This window comes from Panthera leo, chromosome F3, assembly GCF_018350215.1.
Source record: "Panthera leo isolate Ple1 chromosome F3, P.leo_Ple1_pat1.1, whole genome shotgun sequence".
Classification (NCBI taxonomy): Eukaryota; Metazoa; Chordata; class Mammalia; order Carnivora; family Felidae; genus Panthera; species Panthera leo.
In genome coordinates, this window is record NC_056696.1 from 36,464,887 (window position 1) to 36,482,692 (window position 17,806).

At 35.2% G+C, this 17,806-nt stretch overlaps 1 protein-coding gene across 1 annotated transcript in view; it reads right to left on the reverse strand.

The window, feature by feature from the left end:
- ZBTB41 (zinc finger and BTB domain containing 41) overlaps positions 1-17,806 on the reverse strand; it is a 47,711-nt gene that overhangs the window by 16,914 nt on the left and 12,991 nt on the right. The window contains exons 5-10 of the mRNA XM_042926375.1: positions 17,326-17,473; positions 13,725-13,854; positions 9,455-9,550; positions 7,689-7,795; positions 5,906-6,011; positions 94-182 (exon numbers count right to left, since the gene is read on the reverse strand). Coding sequence (XP_042782309.1) covers positions 94-182; positions 5,906-6,011; positions 7,689-7,795; positions 9,455-9,550; positions 13,725-13,854; positions 17,326-17,473 — 676 coding nt within the window. The remainder of the gene's footprint in view (positions 1-93; positions 183-5,905; positions 6,012-7,688; positions 7,796-9,454; positions 9,551-13,724; positions 13,855-17,325; positions 17,474-17,806) is intronic.

Below are 17,806 nucleotides of genomic sequence, written 5' to 3' on the forward strand. Positions count from 1 at the left end.
AAAAATTTAACCAAGAACAACAAAATTTAAATGTCCATATTTTATCCTGAATAATTACACAAAGATATATGTAAAGTACCTATTAACTTTTACCTGAATGCGTCCGAAAATGCATTTCCAGACTTGATTTGCCTTTAAAAATTTTCTTACAAACATCACATTGATGAAACGTTGCTTTGTATCTAAGAAAAATAAAAAGGGTTGAGTTTTCAATATAACTTTAATAACACAATAAAAATATGTTACATCATGTACAAAAATTATACATAGAATTCTCACATTAATAAAGCATAGAACTCCAAAGGAATGTGGAATTACTTTTAAAGTACCAAACTGGTGGCTCAGTCGGTTAAGCGTCTGACTTCGGCTCAGGTCATGATCTCAGGGTCCGTGAGTTTGAGCCCCACATTGGGCTCCGTGCGGTCAGTGCAGAGCCTGCTCAGATCCTGTCTCCCTCTTTCTCTGCCCCTCCCCACTCGTTCATTTTCTCTTTCTCAAAAATAAGTAAACATTAAAATTAAATTTAAAAAAAAAATGTACCAACCTTACCTCTGGTTCTTCCTCCTCCAGTTATATTCAGTGAACGAATCTATACAAAGAGGTCCTTCGACTTTTAACTTTAAACCCCTTTCTTTTAAGATTTAAATCACTGAACTTCCGTATTATTATTATTTGCTATTAAAAATATCAAAGGAAAAATTACTAGGACAGAAACAGATCAATGATGAGCTAAAGGAAGAAAAAAGGAGTTGAACAAAGCGGTATAGTGGTAATTTAGGGGTGATAGAACTATTCCATATCTTGACTGTGGTAATGATTACATGACTGCATGCATTTATCAAAATGTGCAAAACTACAGACTAAAAAAAAACATTTTTCTGTCTGTAAAGCATACCTTAATTTAAAAAATAGACGCTAAGTCTGACTGAAAAAAAACTGCAGTACTCTCAAAAATGTTCATTCATCAAAAAGGTGACACTGCTCCAAACTGGTTCACTTTATAACAAATATAATAAGTATCATAAACTTGAACTTAAAAATAAATTTTATACCTAAATCAAAAAAGAATGAGATACCAGTCCTTTTATTTTTATTACGAATTAATAGACATAAAAAGCTGCAAATTACTCAAAACCTAACTTATCAGGCAGTAAAGTGTAGTGCCTAAGAATACACTTTGTGAGTTAAACAATCCTAGACTCCAATTTAATTGTGAGGATTAAGATATGTGTAAAATGATTATCATTTAAGTTATAGTTATTAAAAGTCTATCATCTCACCCTGGAAGTAATTTATATCTAATTGAACACATGGCAAAATAATTAACTCAAACAGAGGCTACTATAATGTTCTGTAAGACAGTTTGCTCTTAACATCTTGGTTTTACTGGAATATTTAGCATATTGTTACAATATTCAATAGCAATAGTATGCCTAACATTTCAAATGCTATTCACACTTTTCAATTCATTCAACTCAACATTTAAAGAGTGGCTACAAAAACTCTATGCAAGGTCCTGTCTTCTAGAAACTTACTTCTACCTGATGAAACAAACATTTAGAAAGATAATGGGAGGGGTGCCTGGGTAGCTCAGTCAGTTAACATCCAACTTGGGCTCAGGTCACGATCTCGCGTTCATGGGTTCGAGCCCTGCACTGGGCTCTGTGCTGACAGCTCAGAGCCTGGAGCCTGCTTTGGATTCTGTGTCTCCCTCTCTCTCTGCCCCCACCCCTGCTCGCACTTTGTCTCTCTGTGTGTCCCAAAAAACAAAAACAAAACAACACAAAAAGTTTAAAAAAAACTTTTTTTTTTAAAGATAACAGAGTGTCACTGATAAACTTAGCAAAAGACCTGTAATCAACATACTTGGTTTGTCCTATTCCATTCATATCCCTGGTAAATACAAATAGAGATATAAACAGGATCACCATAGGCACATACAGAAAGAAGCAGTGGTACCCAACCTGGGGCAATTTTGTCCCCGTGGGGCATTTAGTAATGTCGGAAGACATTTTCGTTTTTTCACAACTGGAGGTAAGTCGGTGCTACTGCCATCTAGTGGATAGAAGCCAGGAATACTGATGAATAAACCTACACTACACAGGGCAGCTCCCCAACAAAGATAATTATCTGGCCCCAAATGCCTATAGTGTTGTGGCTAAGAAATTTAGATCTATAAAAGGGAAGAAGAAACATTATAAAATAATGGGTGGGAGGAGGGGTGCTAACCTTCATCACTCCCCACATTCTTTCCTTGGATAGAATTTTACATATTCACATATAAATCTTGATAAACGCTCAGACTTCACTTCTGAGATTTAGACTTCTATTTACCTGTCACATTTTATGTTTGAGTTTCTATTAGGCATCTCAAACTCAATACACACCAAACAATTCATTGTCTCCTTCTGTAAATTTAATCCAACTTCTGTATTCTCTATCTCAATGGCTGGTTTATCAACCACCCACTTGAAAACAGGAATTCCTTGAAAACAGGAATTATCCATGACTGCTACCATTCTTTCAATTAAAAAAACTAAGTATTTTTCAAATAAGTATCTGCTACTGTTTATTACTAATTCTATTCCCTAGTTTAGGCCCTCACCATCTTTTTCCTAAATTCTAACAGCCTTCTAACTGGCTGATTTACTTGTCTTAATTTATCCACCACAAATCCAGCCTCCACCCATCAATAAGAGTAATCTACCCCAAAAGAAATCCAACTGTGTCACCTTCTTGTTTAAAATTTTCCTTTATTTAAAAAAGTTTTTTTTTAATGTGTATTTATTTTTGAGAGAGAGAGGGAAAAACAGAGCACGAGCAGTGGAGGGTCAGAGAGAGGAGACACAGACTCCAAAGCAGGCTCCAGGCTCTGAGCTGTCAGCACAGAGCCCGAGGTAGGGCTCGAACCCATGAACCAATGAGATCATGACCTGAGTTGAAGTCCAACACTCAATCGACTGAGCCACCCAGGTGCCCCTCATTTAAAATTTTCAATGGCTTTTTATCACATAGGAATAAGTATTGGTTCCATAAAATGATATGTAAGGCTCCGTATTCTAGATCCACCATTAGCCAGCCCTCGTAGAAAGTGGAGCCTACAGGTTCTGGTTCCATAATTATCTAGGCCAGCAGACAGGTCCGCAGGCTCTTGTGGCAGGGAGGGAATCCCAAAACTCTTTCATAGGGTTTATAAGATCAAAGTTATTTTCAAAATAATACCTTAACATTTATGTTCCTTTCTCATTATGTAGACATTTACACTAATGACACATACAAAAGAAATGGTGGATAAAAGTGCTGGTACCTCAGTTCCAAACAAGGGAGTGGTACCAAAATGTACTAACAGTCATTGTGCTCTTTACCACCATGCGATCACAGGAAAAAAAAAAAAAAAAAGTGGGAAAGGGGCTAAATTATAATTTTACTAACTTTCAACCTTTCTGAGTGTGGCCTTTTTAATGTTTTTTGTGATGAAATGGGAAGGACACAAGAAGCACTTCTACGGCATACCAAAGCATAATGGTTGTCTCAAAGCAAAGCACTTGTGAATCCGAGTTGTGAGCTGAAGTAGCCACTTTCTTCATGAAATACCATTTTACTTGAAAGAATGAAAGACAAACCACAGTTACAGACTTGAGTTTTTGCCAGATATTTTCATGAAAATTAAAGGAAGGAAACCTGTCACATCAAGGGAAAAAATGACAATATTTGTCAGCAATGATAAAGTCTGAGCTTTCAAGCTAGTATAAAAATTTTGGAAAACTTGCACCTGCCCTTGTGATCTTGACAGCTTCCCAATACTCCTTTCTGAGAGATTGGAGGCAATATTAACACATGTGATTTGTTGATCCTGTACTGTGAAATGTGCTTACATTTAGAAAATTGCCATAATTTAGTGAACCCATGTTTTCCAAAGGACAAATGTATTACAATTTGTGCGTAGGTACAAAAAAATCATTCAAGTACAAGACCAATAGGCTGAGTGTAACAGAGTACAAAAACTTCATTAATTTTGTTTCAGATTTCACCTTGCAACTACCTTTAAGAAACTACCACTTCCTTAGTTTGGGTATAGCAGCAAAGACTAATATCCACAATTATCTAAGATTACTGCTATCACAGTACCCCACCTTTTACCAACGATGTATAGAGTGAGGCTAGATTTTCTTCATTTACTTCAAACAAAATAACACATGGCAGCAGATACAATACTCCAGCTATATTCTATTAAAGCATTAGAGAGATACACAAAAATGCCAAACATGCCCCTCCTTTAATATTTTTAATTTGTTTTATAAAGTTGCTATTTTTCACAAAATTGCTTTTTATGTGAGCATGTGATGGGTATATTACGATTTTCAAGTGAATTAATGAACAAGGTCTTCATTTTTATCAACTGAATTTCTAATATGATTTGTAGAGTTTACTTAAACAATAATAATTTTTTATATTATTATTTCTATAACAAGAGCTCCTGAGATACTGAATAATTTTTAAGGGTATAAAGGGGTTGAGAAAAAGTTAACAGAATTTCTGGAGCAAGTGAGTATGCAGTTCAGTCTACTTTCTACCTATTCAAACAATATGTTGAAATTCTTATTTTCTTTTCTATACAGAATCATGTATATCTTTCTATCCCAGCCCTTGGCAGCATTCCTATTATCTAATGAATACAAGAATTCAATGACTACCATGAATACATTGATTCAGTGAGTGAATCACTGAACAAAATCAGTGAAAGAAACAATAAACCAGTATATGAAAATGTAAGAAAATGGACAGAAATCAACACTTCCTACTTTTCTTCAAAGTGTTCTGTCACTTACTACATTTAAAGGTACTATATATATTTTGCTGATCACGATCAGTGCTATTAAACTACAACTACAGTTTCTTGGCACCTTAGACCATGTGCATTATTTAGCATTTGTGTCAAACACCTAGTCCAAGAACATGGATTCTCTGAACATAACACACTCAACAACTAATCTCAGTTAACCCTGAATATCTAAATTGCTTAAAAAGCTGGTGTTCTAAAGAAAAAAGGAGACAAGCGAAAAAAGACTTTTAGGAAATAAACTAAGTTACCTGAGAGAAGTGGGCAGGGGGTAGGTAAAATAGATGAAGGGATTTAAGAGTACAGTTATTGTGATGAGCATTGAGTAATGTACAGAATTGTTGAATACATCTGAAACTACTATAATACTGTATGTTAAGTATATTGAAATTTTTTTTAAAAGTTGGTGTTCAGGACAGCACATGCCTCCTTCAAATAAAATACCATTTAATTTAATTTATTTATTTTTAAAATTTCTTTATTTTGAGAGGAGGGGGACAGGTAGAGAGAGAAGGAGAGAAAGAATCCCAAGCAGACTTCACACAGCCAGCACAGAGTCCAACACGGGGCTCAATCCCACGAACCGTGAAATCATGACCTGAGCCAAAACCTAGAGTCGGAAGTTCAACTGACTGAGCCACCCAGGCACCCCCCCCAAAGAAAATACCATTTTAACTGCTTAGTGTGATTAGAAATCTAAATTCTGACTAGAAACATTTCCAGCAGTAACTCTTTTTAAGTATAGTATATAGGCAGCACATTTCTATTTTTTGCTAAGAGCCACAGCAACCAAAGATAAATGAAATGCCCAAAGAATGCCAAGACTGTATTAGTTATTAACTTCAATATCTACTACCTCCTAGCCTTGAGTCAACTGAAAACAAGTAAACAACAATATTTCCTTCAATTTCTTTGGGTCAACAGAGAAGCTACAGAAGCTAGAAAAAAAGAGCTAGTTAACCTATCCTCAATTAAACAAAATAAACTATGAGACCAGTTATAACTCTCACCCAAACTACACTTATCCAATGCAGTAATTTTATGAGAAATTGCTTTTTCACTTACTTTTGCCACACTTTCTCTCCCAGGTGTACACTTTTGTAATGAACAGTGAGATGATCCCTACGACCAAAACATTTTCCACATTCTTCACACTGATGAGCCTTCTCACCTTAAAGACCCAAATAGTTTGATTATAATATGCACTTCAGTGTTCCCCCCAGAAATAGATGATCAAACAACAGGATAATATGATAGGAAATCAACCAGAAAAGTAAAGCCACCCTTTATTCTGGGCTATCTGCTTTATATTCCTTACTAAAGTACCTTTCTTCAATGAATCTATGCTTTTTTTCACGGATGTGAACCCTTTTCCCGACCTGGAGAAGGAATGAATAGCCTTTTTGCTGAAGACTTCAAATCTTACCTCTCAATGTAACGGAGCAAGATAAATGAAATGACTTCAAAACTCAGGAATTTTTTAGGAATATATAAGTCTAGATGTCAAACACTTCAAATGAAAACACACTGAATCAAGATAAGGCTGTTTTACTGTTTATAAAAAGGACCTGAACATTTTCAGATTTTCGTACTTTTTTAAAAAAATATTTTTCATCTGTGGGGATTTCACACATTTGCAATGAGCTAAAATGCAAATATGAAGGAAAATTCTAGATGAGTCCCATTTCTCATTTCTAATATTCAGTTATAAAGGCTTGCACTTTAAAAATCACTCTTAACTTAATCCAGTATGCAATTAAGGCATGTGATCTCTAGAATTAGGAGTTAGAATCTTCCTCCTAAAAATGAAAATGCATAATTCCAGTGAAAAAGTCATCAGACTGTTAGCATCTCTTAAAAGTTGATAACAGTTGATAACAACTGCAACTTGTAACCTCATTGGGATTTTTTTTTAATTTTTTTTTTTAACGTTTATTTTTGAGACAGAGAGACAGAGCATGAACAGGGGAGGATCAGAGACAGAGGGAGACACAGAATCTGAAACAGGCTCCAGGCTCTGAGCTGTCAGCACAGAGCCCGACGCGGGGCTCGAACTCACGAGCAGTAGATCATGACCTGAGCCGAAGTCAGACGTTTAACAGACCGAGCCACCCAGGTGCCCCTGATTGGGATCATTTAAGAAGTAATTACATGTGTTGCATACTTCATATTTAGATTGTTTAAAATAATAATAAGCACCTGTTCTACTGTGCTTATAGAGATGGCTCTTTCCAATTATTGTACTCACAGAGTTGGCTCTCTTAGCTCTTTCTGAACATCAATCAGAGAAGAAAATATGAAAGAAAGCCCCAGAATATAAAAGTTATAAATACAGTATAAAGATCTGAAATTGATCAGGACTATTAAGGTACTCTTTTCCAAAGACAGGGTTTCAAAAATTCACTATTACATTAATGTTAACACCCAATTATAATCATTTCTCTTCAACCATCTGTTTTGCTAACTTCTTTCAAATCCAATAAAAATGAAAAATGTTATCTTGGCATCTCTCTTTATAGAAATGCCAATACCAATTATTGCACATATCCACATAATATGCATAGTGCAAATTTTGAGAACTTGATTAAAACAAACTTCAAAATATAGTCTGTAGGCATAAAAGGCAACCGGATTATTAAAATTGCAGTGAACAAAAACATGTCATAAAATTATATCCCTTTCAGATGTTTTAAAAGAAAGTTTTCAGAACCAGCATTATTGATGGGGTGACCAGTATATATATTACTAAAACTATTAAAATTATAGCCAACATAAACGTGATGTAGTATGTCCTATTCAGGTGCTTTTTTAAAGGATTTTGTAACCATCATTACAAAATACACCTTACCCGAATGTATTTTTTTGTGCTTTGTAAGGTGGTCATGACGAATAAATGTTTTCCCACATTCGTCACACTCATATCGTTTATCATCATGATGTACTCGTAAATGAAGTCTATAAAGAAAAAAATTGAAGAGCATAAAAGCTGGTGCCACCAAAGGGAAAATCTTGATTAAGTAAGGGAAATTGGGCTGTTTACTCAGCCACCCTCATACATTATGTGCTCTACATCTATGACGTTCCGTCTTTCCCACTCTTTTCACTACCTTACTCCAGGGTTGCTACTCACCTCTTTCACAAAAGCACTTCAACGTGTGCATATACACTATGTCTGGATGGCATTCCTTCCTGACTTTTTAGAATGTACTAAATGTCTAGAGTTGTTATCTGTCTGCTGGTGGAGTTTCAGAGATAGCAAAAGTAGGAATGAGTCGGAAGGAATTAGACAAATAAGGTAAGTGACTTAAACATATGATACATGTATGGAAACCAATTTGACAATAAATTTCATGAAAAAAAAAAAGAAAAAAACATATGATACAGCAAATAATTAAGAATCCTGTCCTGGATGATGGATACCACTTCTAAATTGATGTATGAGAATTAAGTAAATTTTATAAGTAATCAACTTGCTGACAGTTACATTTGCTACTTTTCTTCACACTAACCAAAGTCCGGTTCGTTTTATAATCACCCAAAGACAGATTATAAAGGTTTAAACTATTCAAATTCATTTAACTTGAATTATTCGTATCCCCATAATCCTCCATCTATATATACCCTAGTGAAATGAATAGCTTTCCCATTCAAGTTGCCGAAACACGATGTGAGGGCGATCTGGCTGCGACATCTGTCACCCCATTGATCGCCAGGGTTGATTCGGCTGAATGCCTGGCTAGGCGGGTGTCCCCTTTCTCCCTCACTGCTCCATGTGCGTCTCTCCCGAAGCTGCACGATCAGTTGAAGAGGACGACCTTCCCCGATAGAGGAGGACTGTTCTTCGGTCAAGGGTATACAAGTAGCTGCGCTCCCCTGCTAGAACCTCCAAACAAGCTCTCAAGTTGCCAAAACAGGTGTTGATTCCATAACTATAACCAGCAAAATTGACTGAACTACATCTAAAGGGGCACATTCTGTTTAAAATGAAAAAGAGGTAAATAATAAATGGAAGTATAAAAATTAAAGCCTTATGATTAAAAATCTTAGGAGCATTAATAAAAATTTAAAATGTACATATATCTCACAGTAGGTAGTCACCTATTATTTATTCAGGAAAAAGCCAACTTTTCACAAACTGCAAATGTGGTCAGGAATTCAGCTATAAAAACAATTATACAGGTTACAAATAATACACAAAAGACTTTCCAAAACTGATAATCCTACAGTTTTCAATTTTGCCATATTTCACACCATTTCTTTGATAGCCAAGAGTGACAAAATGCATTGAGATTAGAACATCAGAGCTTTAATGAATTTAATTCAAAGATTAAGTAATGAAATAAACATTTAAATGACAGCGACTCAGTAAAGCATCTAGCAAACTTGGTGATGAAGAAATTATTTAATATTTTGTACTACAGAATGAAAACAGTATTAAAAGCTGTAATGTAGAGGGAAAAGTTTGTAAGTAGAGTTTTTTGCATAATTTTGTTTACCACGAGTACTAGAAAATGTTTTAATTCACCAATGAACTAATGCAGTGATAAGAAAATAGAGAATTAAAAGAGACATAATTTATCTTACTTAATACAGAGAAAAAATGGCTTGACTTACCTGTATGAACTTCCATGACGAAAACTTTGTCCACAAATACTACAAAGATGAGGTTTTTCTCCACTATGGATTCTCAAATGTTCTTTCAAAGTAGTCCTGTATTTTAAAAATACACATTTGTCTTAAGTTTTTTTAATACCAATATTTATATTAAACATAGATTTCTAGAAAGCTTACTAGAAAGGTGTTCAAGCTAAAGATATATGGCAATTCTCCCTTTCTCCAACAGTATTTTTGCTTTTTATTGAATTAGTCTCACAAACACATAATCATGCTTGTTTTGTCTCTCTTCTTTAAAAAAAAAAATTAACTTTGCCTTCCTTTGCCATTGGTTTGCTCAAAGATTTAACTATATAGCTTAAGCAACTTTCAAGAAGTAGAATGGAAAATGCTCAACTGTCACTACTAAATTAAGTAAAACTGATGTGAATTTTAGTGGAGAGAATTTAATAATATAGAAGGAATCCAGTTTATCAGTACTATTCCTTTCAAATTGTGCTCAGTATCTATTAAAAGAATGTTTTAAGCCAAGGAAATCTTCACAGGTGTTTGTGACTTCCAGATGCCAATGTGAAGAAGGGAAATAATATAAAGAAGACAATTATTGCCATTTCTAAAGCCTCCAGCCCTACTGACACGATATGGGTTTGTTAAAATAAAAAACAGAGACCAGCCTTGAAAATTCCCTGAGCAGACAAAACTAGTTTAGTCATAAAAACAAAGCCTAATGTAGCTTATTTTGCAAGGATAACTTGACCTGGCTCATTTGTTAATGCCTCATCTATGCCAGTAGATGGTGCTCTTCTACAAGGCCCAGCAACACTTGACCCCGGGGCTTGCAGGTGTACCCAGCTTTGGGGAAAACATTCCTAAAACTATCCTCGCACCCCTATGTATTAAGTAATTAAAAGTAAAAAGATGGAAGGTTGTTTTAGTTTTTGGTTTGTCTGCTTTTTGTTTTTATAGAAAGACCTTTAAGATAAAAATAATTTATAAGGCATAAAATAAAGTATAATTTACCAGTCTATAAATATAAGTTTTCATATAAATATAGCATACTGATTTTTCTATTTTACCATGATATCAGTTTGTTATTTTAAGAAAGTGGCATTTCTAATGTTTTTAAATTATGGAACTTTTATATGCTGAAGGATATAAAATATGAATAGTGTTTAAAGAACAGTATTATTACATTTACATGCAGAGTAAGACATAGAATATTGCTATACCTTAGAATGCCTCCACGTTACTCTGTTCTCTCAGGGATAACCACGTATGTCAACCATTCCCCCTCTTCTTTGTTTTACTACCTAGTAGTATATATCACTAAACAATATACTGTATATTTTTGAAAAACTGAGTAGCAAGTACAAATCTAGTAATATTGCCACTATTAGTTAAAGGGCCCATGAGATAAAATGAATAGGGTCTCTGTATCAAAGTCTGGCTGTAGCTTGCTTGAGCACTAGCAAAAGCCCTTTCCAGCATGTCAGTGGGTAAAGTCATGAATAAATACTGGAAAACGTAAGGTTCACCACAATCAGAGCATCTGACAATTTAGAGTGGATCAAGTACGAGAAGTCTGACAGAAATACATACAGTCAAAGTAAATAGGCTATTGTATACACTTTGCTTCCAAACTTACTATGAACTGTCTCTAATTCCCATGGACAGGTCAAAAAACATTTCTGTGAAATCAAACAAATATCCTCAGTCAAATCAAGCAGCAAGGTGTAAGTATAATCATAGGAACTTCACTGGCATACACGTGCCATACAGTGGCAGAGTATAGATAAGAATTTGAATCAGAATCAGGGAGAAGGAGATGGGGAGTTGCTACTCAATAGGTATGAAGTTTCAGTTATGCAAGATGAGTAAATTCTAGAGGTCTGCCGCACAACATCGTGCCTACAGTTAACAATACTGTATCATGCACTTAAACACTTATTAAGAGGGTAGATCTCATGTTAAAAGTTCTTACCACATTAAATTAAAAGAAAAATATTTTGGGTCGGACCTGCTCTAGCATTCTGACTCCCAGTTCTTAAGGGAGGAAACATGCTAGCAGGGATCTCAGCAATGACCAGCCCCAACGTGTCATGGGTCACTACTACCACTAGTGTGGGCTAACTACCCATTGCACACGCATGTTGCACAACTGACAACTTGGAAACCTCATTCACCATCCTCCTATGAATTCCTGTTGCCTCCCCCCAGTATTAGAATTCCTATTTCCCGTAGCCCTCATCTTCCTCTTCATCAGTTTACCTTCTCATTCTGGTGAAGCATACCTTTTAGTTGCTTCATGAGAAAGAGTACATCAAAGACTACCTTTTCGGTATCATGAAAAATGTCTTTATGATCCTTAGGTCTGATTGTTAGTTTAACTAAGAACTGAATTCTAAGCTGGAAATACTTTTCTTTCAGAATTTTGAAAGTACAACTGCATCATCTTATTTCTAGTGTTGCCGTTCAGAAAGATGTCCAAGTACTTCTAATTCATAATTCAGCATATGTAACATTTTTTCCCTGAAAATTAGAAGCATATAGAAGCTTCTCTTTGTCCCCAGTGTTCTGAAATATCACAGCAATATATCTTGGAGTAGGTTTATTTTCATCTAATGTCCTAAGCATTTGATGAGTAATTTCAGTCTGGCAACTCATGTGCTTCAGTTCTGGGAAATTATTTTGAATTATTCAGTGATGATTTTTTTTCCCTTGCTATTTTCGCTGTTCGTTCTTTCTTTCTAGACCTCTTGACTGGTTCCCTAATGCTCTAATCCTTATTTTACATTTCTGTATCTTTTTGCTCTACCTTTTGGGAGATTCCCTCAACTTCATTCTTCAATCCTTCCATTAGGCTGTTTACTTTGACTATCATACTTTGAATGTGATTTGTTATGTGACTCTTTTATATAGCATCCTGTTGTGGTGTAATGGATTCTTTTTTTTTTAACTTTTATTTTTTTTTAACGTTTATTTTTGAGACAGAGAGAGACAGAGCATGAACAGGGGAGGGGCAGAGAGAGAGGGAGACACAGAATCGGAAGCAGGCTCCAGGCTCCGAGCCATCAGCCCAGAGCCTGACGCGGGGCTCGAACTCACAGACCGTGAGATCGTGACCTGAGCTGAAGTCGGACGCTTAACCGACTGAGCCACCCAGGCGCCCCGTGTAATGGATTCTTTACCTTCAACTTTATCTTCAATGGAATATCCATAACAGTTGTTTATCTTCTTTTTTTTGGAAGTTTTCATCTTTCTGGATAATCTGTTTCCTTCAAGTTTTTTTTTTCCCCTTCCTGATTGTGTTGGAATCTAGCTTTCACATTAAAGGTTTTCTTTCTCTGTTTTTTAATTCTTCTATCTATCCATGATTAAGTGTGATAGACTAAAAAGTGGATGGGATGGTCAAAGAGCATGAGGGGGCCCTGATGACTTCACAGCAGGTGATCTAGGTGTACTATTTGTTAGGGAATATATTTGCACTTTGGCTGTTCAGATTTTCAGAGAATTGTTTTCTAACTACTGCTGGGGGAATAAAATCTAAAACCCAAGAGGTCAGAAGGGATAAGGCCTGGGGCTCACTGCTTCCAGAATTCAGAAAGCATTCATCATAGGACAACATGGTATAGTCCAGTCCAGATATCTGCTGAATTGGGAGAGGGGTCGGTGCCCACCAGCAATGACCTGTGTGGGTGCCAGAAGAAAATCCAAAGAATAGAACTTCTAAAGAAGTTTTTACTCCAGTGCTCCTTGTTCTGCCTCCCCTTCACTCTAGTTCCAGAGGCATCTGATACTGCCTACTCCTATTCCTTCTGTGGATTCTCTGATGTAAACTATGTTCTCAATTTCTCCATCACCACCTTGGGATTTGTGTTTCTTAGACCTGCTAAGTCAGTTACCACTGATTCATCTGCTTTCCAGTTTCCAAATCTGTGTTGTTCTTGTCATCTTTCTGTTCTCCCTGTCTCTGTAGCTTACTATCTTTTAAATCAGTCAATCAATAACTTTTCATGTAGTTTTATTAGAGTTCCAGAAAGAAATAAAATGTGACCTGTGTTAAATTCACTATCTAAACCTGAAAATCCTGATTTCATATCATCTTCTATAACATTTTATACAATTTCTTTGCATATCCTTAAATTTCAAATTAAAGCATAAATTCAAATATCTCACATCTGGCATTACCCTAATCCTTCTAAACTATATTTGTTAATTATTTGTATATAACAGCACCAGGGTTTTTCTGGGTGTGTAGATAATTCCTCACCTTTCTCGTACTGATTTTCCACAGATAAAGCAAGTCCATTTTCTCTTTCCACCATGGGTACATTCTATATGGCGTTTCAAATTTCCAGTGTCATTAAACTGGCGACCGCATATATCACATGGAAAAGGACCTACAAAGGAAAGAAAGTGTACATTTAAAGTTTAAAGAATCAATACTAAGTTAAATTTAATGGGCATGTTGTCAATGTATACCTACCACTGTAAGTACATATATTATAACACAATAAAGTTATTTATTTATAGTTTTCTCTTCTGGACTGTTCATTCCTAGAAGGCAAGTTACAATCACCTCTATATGGTTAGAGCTGAGTTTAGGGTGTGGCATCTAACATAATAAATGTTGAATAGTGTAATGGGTTAATAAATTGAAATGGCCAATTCCTAGTTTGAAATCAGACTAGAATAAAGTAAAAAATGTTATATACCAGATTTCTGGAGAGAAGAGGTACTGAGAAACTCTGGTCGAATAAACAAAGGACTTCAAAGAGTTCATAATCTGGAAATATACTGTCGTTCCTCAAAACCACACATTTTTAACGACGTTGCCTAGACTGAAAATACTGTGGACTCTACTGTGACCTCTAATGAGAAATTAATCATGGCAGAACAATGGAAAGAAAATGGCATTTGGACACTGGAATTCAGAAACATCTATAAGCAAAACAGTTCAGTAGCCACAGTAGTTTTGGGGGGAATTTCAACACGTTTTTGAGAGACGACCTCAAAATGTATTAAGTATCTTCAACATATTTTTGTTTCATCTTCCATGAGATCCGAGTCTTTTATTCATTTATTAACTCATTCAACAAGTATTTATTGATTCTTAATTCATATTTAGCACTGGGTTAAGCAAAGCAGTGCTATGGAAAATCTTTGCCTCCTCTTACATCCCTCTTCACCAAAAAAGGCTCCAAGAAGGTGGGAAAAAAAGATTCAGCATAAACACAAAGATAAAGAAATGAAGTAAGTAAAGTGCTAAGATGAGCAGATTACAGCAAGAGTAAGTTAGGCAGAGAGTGAAATAACTTTATGTGCTACTGAAGGCTCCAGTTGGGGGAAGAAAGAAAGCAGCTTTCTCTTTCATGCTCAGTTACTTATCAGAGTTTTTCAAATGAAATACCTACATTCTTTCCCCTCTATTAGATATCCAGTTTTGCATACAGTTAAACTTACTTGAACTTCTATTTATGAAGCTACGCTGGGAAGTTAGTAAAGCAGATTTTCATTCCAACTCTCTACATAGGATAAAATTAGAAGATTTGACTTTAAAGCCTACTGTAACTTTTACACTTATACATGGAGATGCATTAAAAATTCTTCTACCCTGGGGCGCCTGGGTGGCTCACTCGGTTAAGCTTCCGACTCTTTATTTCGGCTCAGGTCATGATCTGGCAGTTCGCGAGACTGAGCTCCATGTCGTGCTCTGTGCTGGCAGGGCAGAGCCTGCTTGGGATTCTCTACCTCCCTGTCTCTCTGTCCCTCTCTTGCTTGCATCTTCTCTCGAAAATAAATAAATAAACATTAAAAAAATTCTTCTGCCCTAACTGTTCAGATTGTATTCCTTAGATATCACCCCCCTCTGATTTACAGAATATATAATCCTAATGTAGGCGGTGTGAATATGACCCAGAATAGCCTAAAGCAGTAATACTCATGTGTGTGGTATCTGGACCATCAGCATCAGCATCACCTAGGAACTTGTTAGAAATACAAATTCTTGGGCCACACCTCAGACCTGAACCACTAACCTAACATACAGTGATTCAAGTAAACAGAAACAGAGATGGGATGCAAAAGAATTTGTGTGTGTGTGTATACAAAACATACATATGTCATATATATTTACATATGCAATATATACATGTACATATATAAAACATATGCATACATGGTTCTAATTCAACCATCTTTTCAAGAATGCTTTCTTTAACAACTGTTGTCAGTTCAAGAATCTGCTTGTACACTTTTACTGATAGAAAAATAACTATTGTGCAAGACAACTTACTTCAATGTATAAGTTCCAATACTTTAAAAGATTTCTAAATTGAAACTAAATCTATACCTTAGGATTTCCACTCAATGTTCTTAGAATACCTATTTATTTACTAAATGATATACTTAACAAAAGCTGAAATAGAAAATCAGGAACAGAAAAAGGAAGTGGAAACAAATATGTTCACTATAAAAATTATTATATTTTGCTGTGATGTTTCTATAACATGGGACAAAAAGGGATTACCTATGATTTTCACCTCAAAAAGGAAGAAGCCCACCAATTCCCCAAGAGAAACTCTTTTTCCTGGAACTAATGTATAAAGAAACTTCTCACATGCAACATGCAATCATGAACGTGTCTCCAACTATATTTCTGATAATTATAAAACTTGCTTCATATGATGGTATCTTAGAAATGCCAAGATGAAATCCTATGATAGATCAACTTACTAAGGACAATTCAAAAAAGGACTAAGCTAAAAAATAATCTTCCAGCATACACTAGTCTTATATACAATTATAAAGATTTAAGTGTTCCTTATTGAACAATAAAGTCTCAAAAGTTTTTGAAGATAGGTGCTCTACCTTTCCCAAACAAAATTTCAAAGTCCTTCAAAAGTGTTTCACATGACATAATTTTAAGACCTTATGTCACCATAATTACCCACCTCTTGAGAATGTACTTGTCAATATCTATCTTGAATGCAGTATCCAGAAATGAATTCAGTATTCCAGATGAATTTAAAATCAGTGAGATAATTACCTCCCTGATTCTGAACAATACATTTTTATTAATACAGTTTAAAACTACAGTAGTTTTTGTCAGTCATATGACATTACTGGTTCAGATTGTGCCTAAAAAGCTTCTGCTTTTAAGCCCATCTATAAATAAAGGAGTTTGGATTCTATACCATTTTATAGTTCTGTAATCCCCAATGACCAAAGGTCAGATAATTCCCATGTTTATGACTTTGTATTTACTCTCAATTACTTTTAACTTCATTTATTTTAACCTTTTGTATAGCAAAAAGATTTTTTTTTTTTTAATCTTTATTTTCTGGTGTATTAGCTACACACGCCTATAATTTGGAAGGCAGCCATACTCACCACTACACCACCAATGCTGCACAGCAAACGGCCTCTACTATGGATGACGACAATTCCCTAGCAGTATTGACTGTCATAAATGTACCTAACTGTACTACCATCTGGCACACAGGTTTCCACCTTGGCCGTAAGCATTAGACAGAGGATTCGTCAAATACAATGCTAAATTCCACATATACTAAGTTAATTTTATTCCCTTAAAAAAAGAGTTTTTTCCAACAAAAATGCCTTATTCAAGCACTCAGAGATCTATCCACCAATTAACTATGAACAAATGCTGTTTATGACTACAGACACATCTGCCACCAAAACAAAACATCAACATATTTACTCATCTCTAGGAACAGCAGCAAATCCAGTATTCCTCCCAATTTATCTGACTTCCTTCCCCTAAGTGGTTCAACAGCAGCAGGCTCCTCTAGCATGATGTGATAATCAATAATTACTATGACTGCTTTTAGAAAAAGTAATCTGCTTACCCAGATGGAACTTTTCTTGATGCTTTAACCGTGCAAATCGTGATTTGAAATGTTCTTCGCAATAGGTACACTTAAAAGGTTTATCTTGAGAATGCAGAATCATATGTTCCTCCAAGTGTGGTCTTCGAGTAAAAGATTTCTTACAAATCTAAGAGAAATGTATGCAAAACATAAGGAAACCTGAATTAAAAATAAAATACAAAGCTCATGATGAGAAATAAACTCATGAATTCAAGCAGTTAAAGGAAAATTTCTCCCAACAGAAAAGTTACCCAAAATAGAATCAAATTTTAATTATGCAGAAAAAAGCCTTGGAGGAATTATAGTAAGGAATTCTTTTAAATTCATACTAAAGGTTGCTGAATTTCCACTCCTTACATTTCTAATAGGCTAATTTCTAGGATTACACAGTAACCTTAATACCTTAATTCTAGCCAAGATTTCTAAAATCCATTAAATTTATATTTTTAAATCACTTATA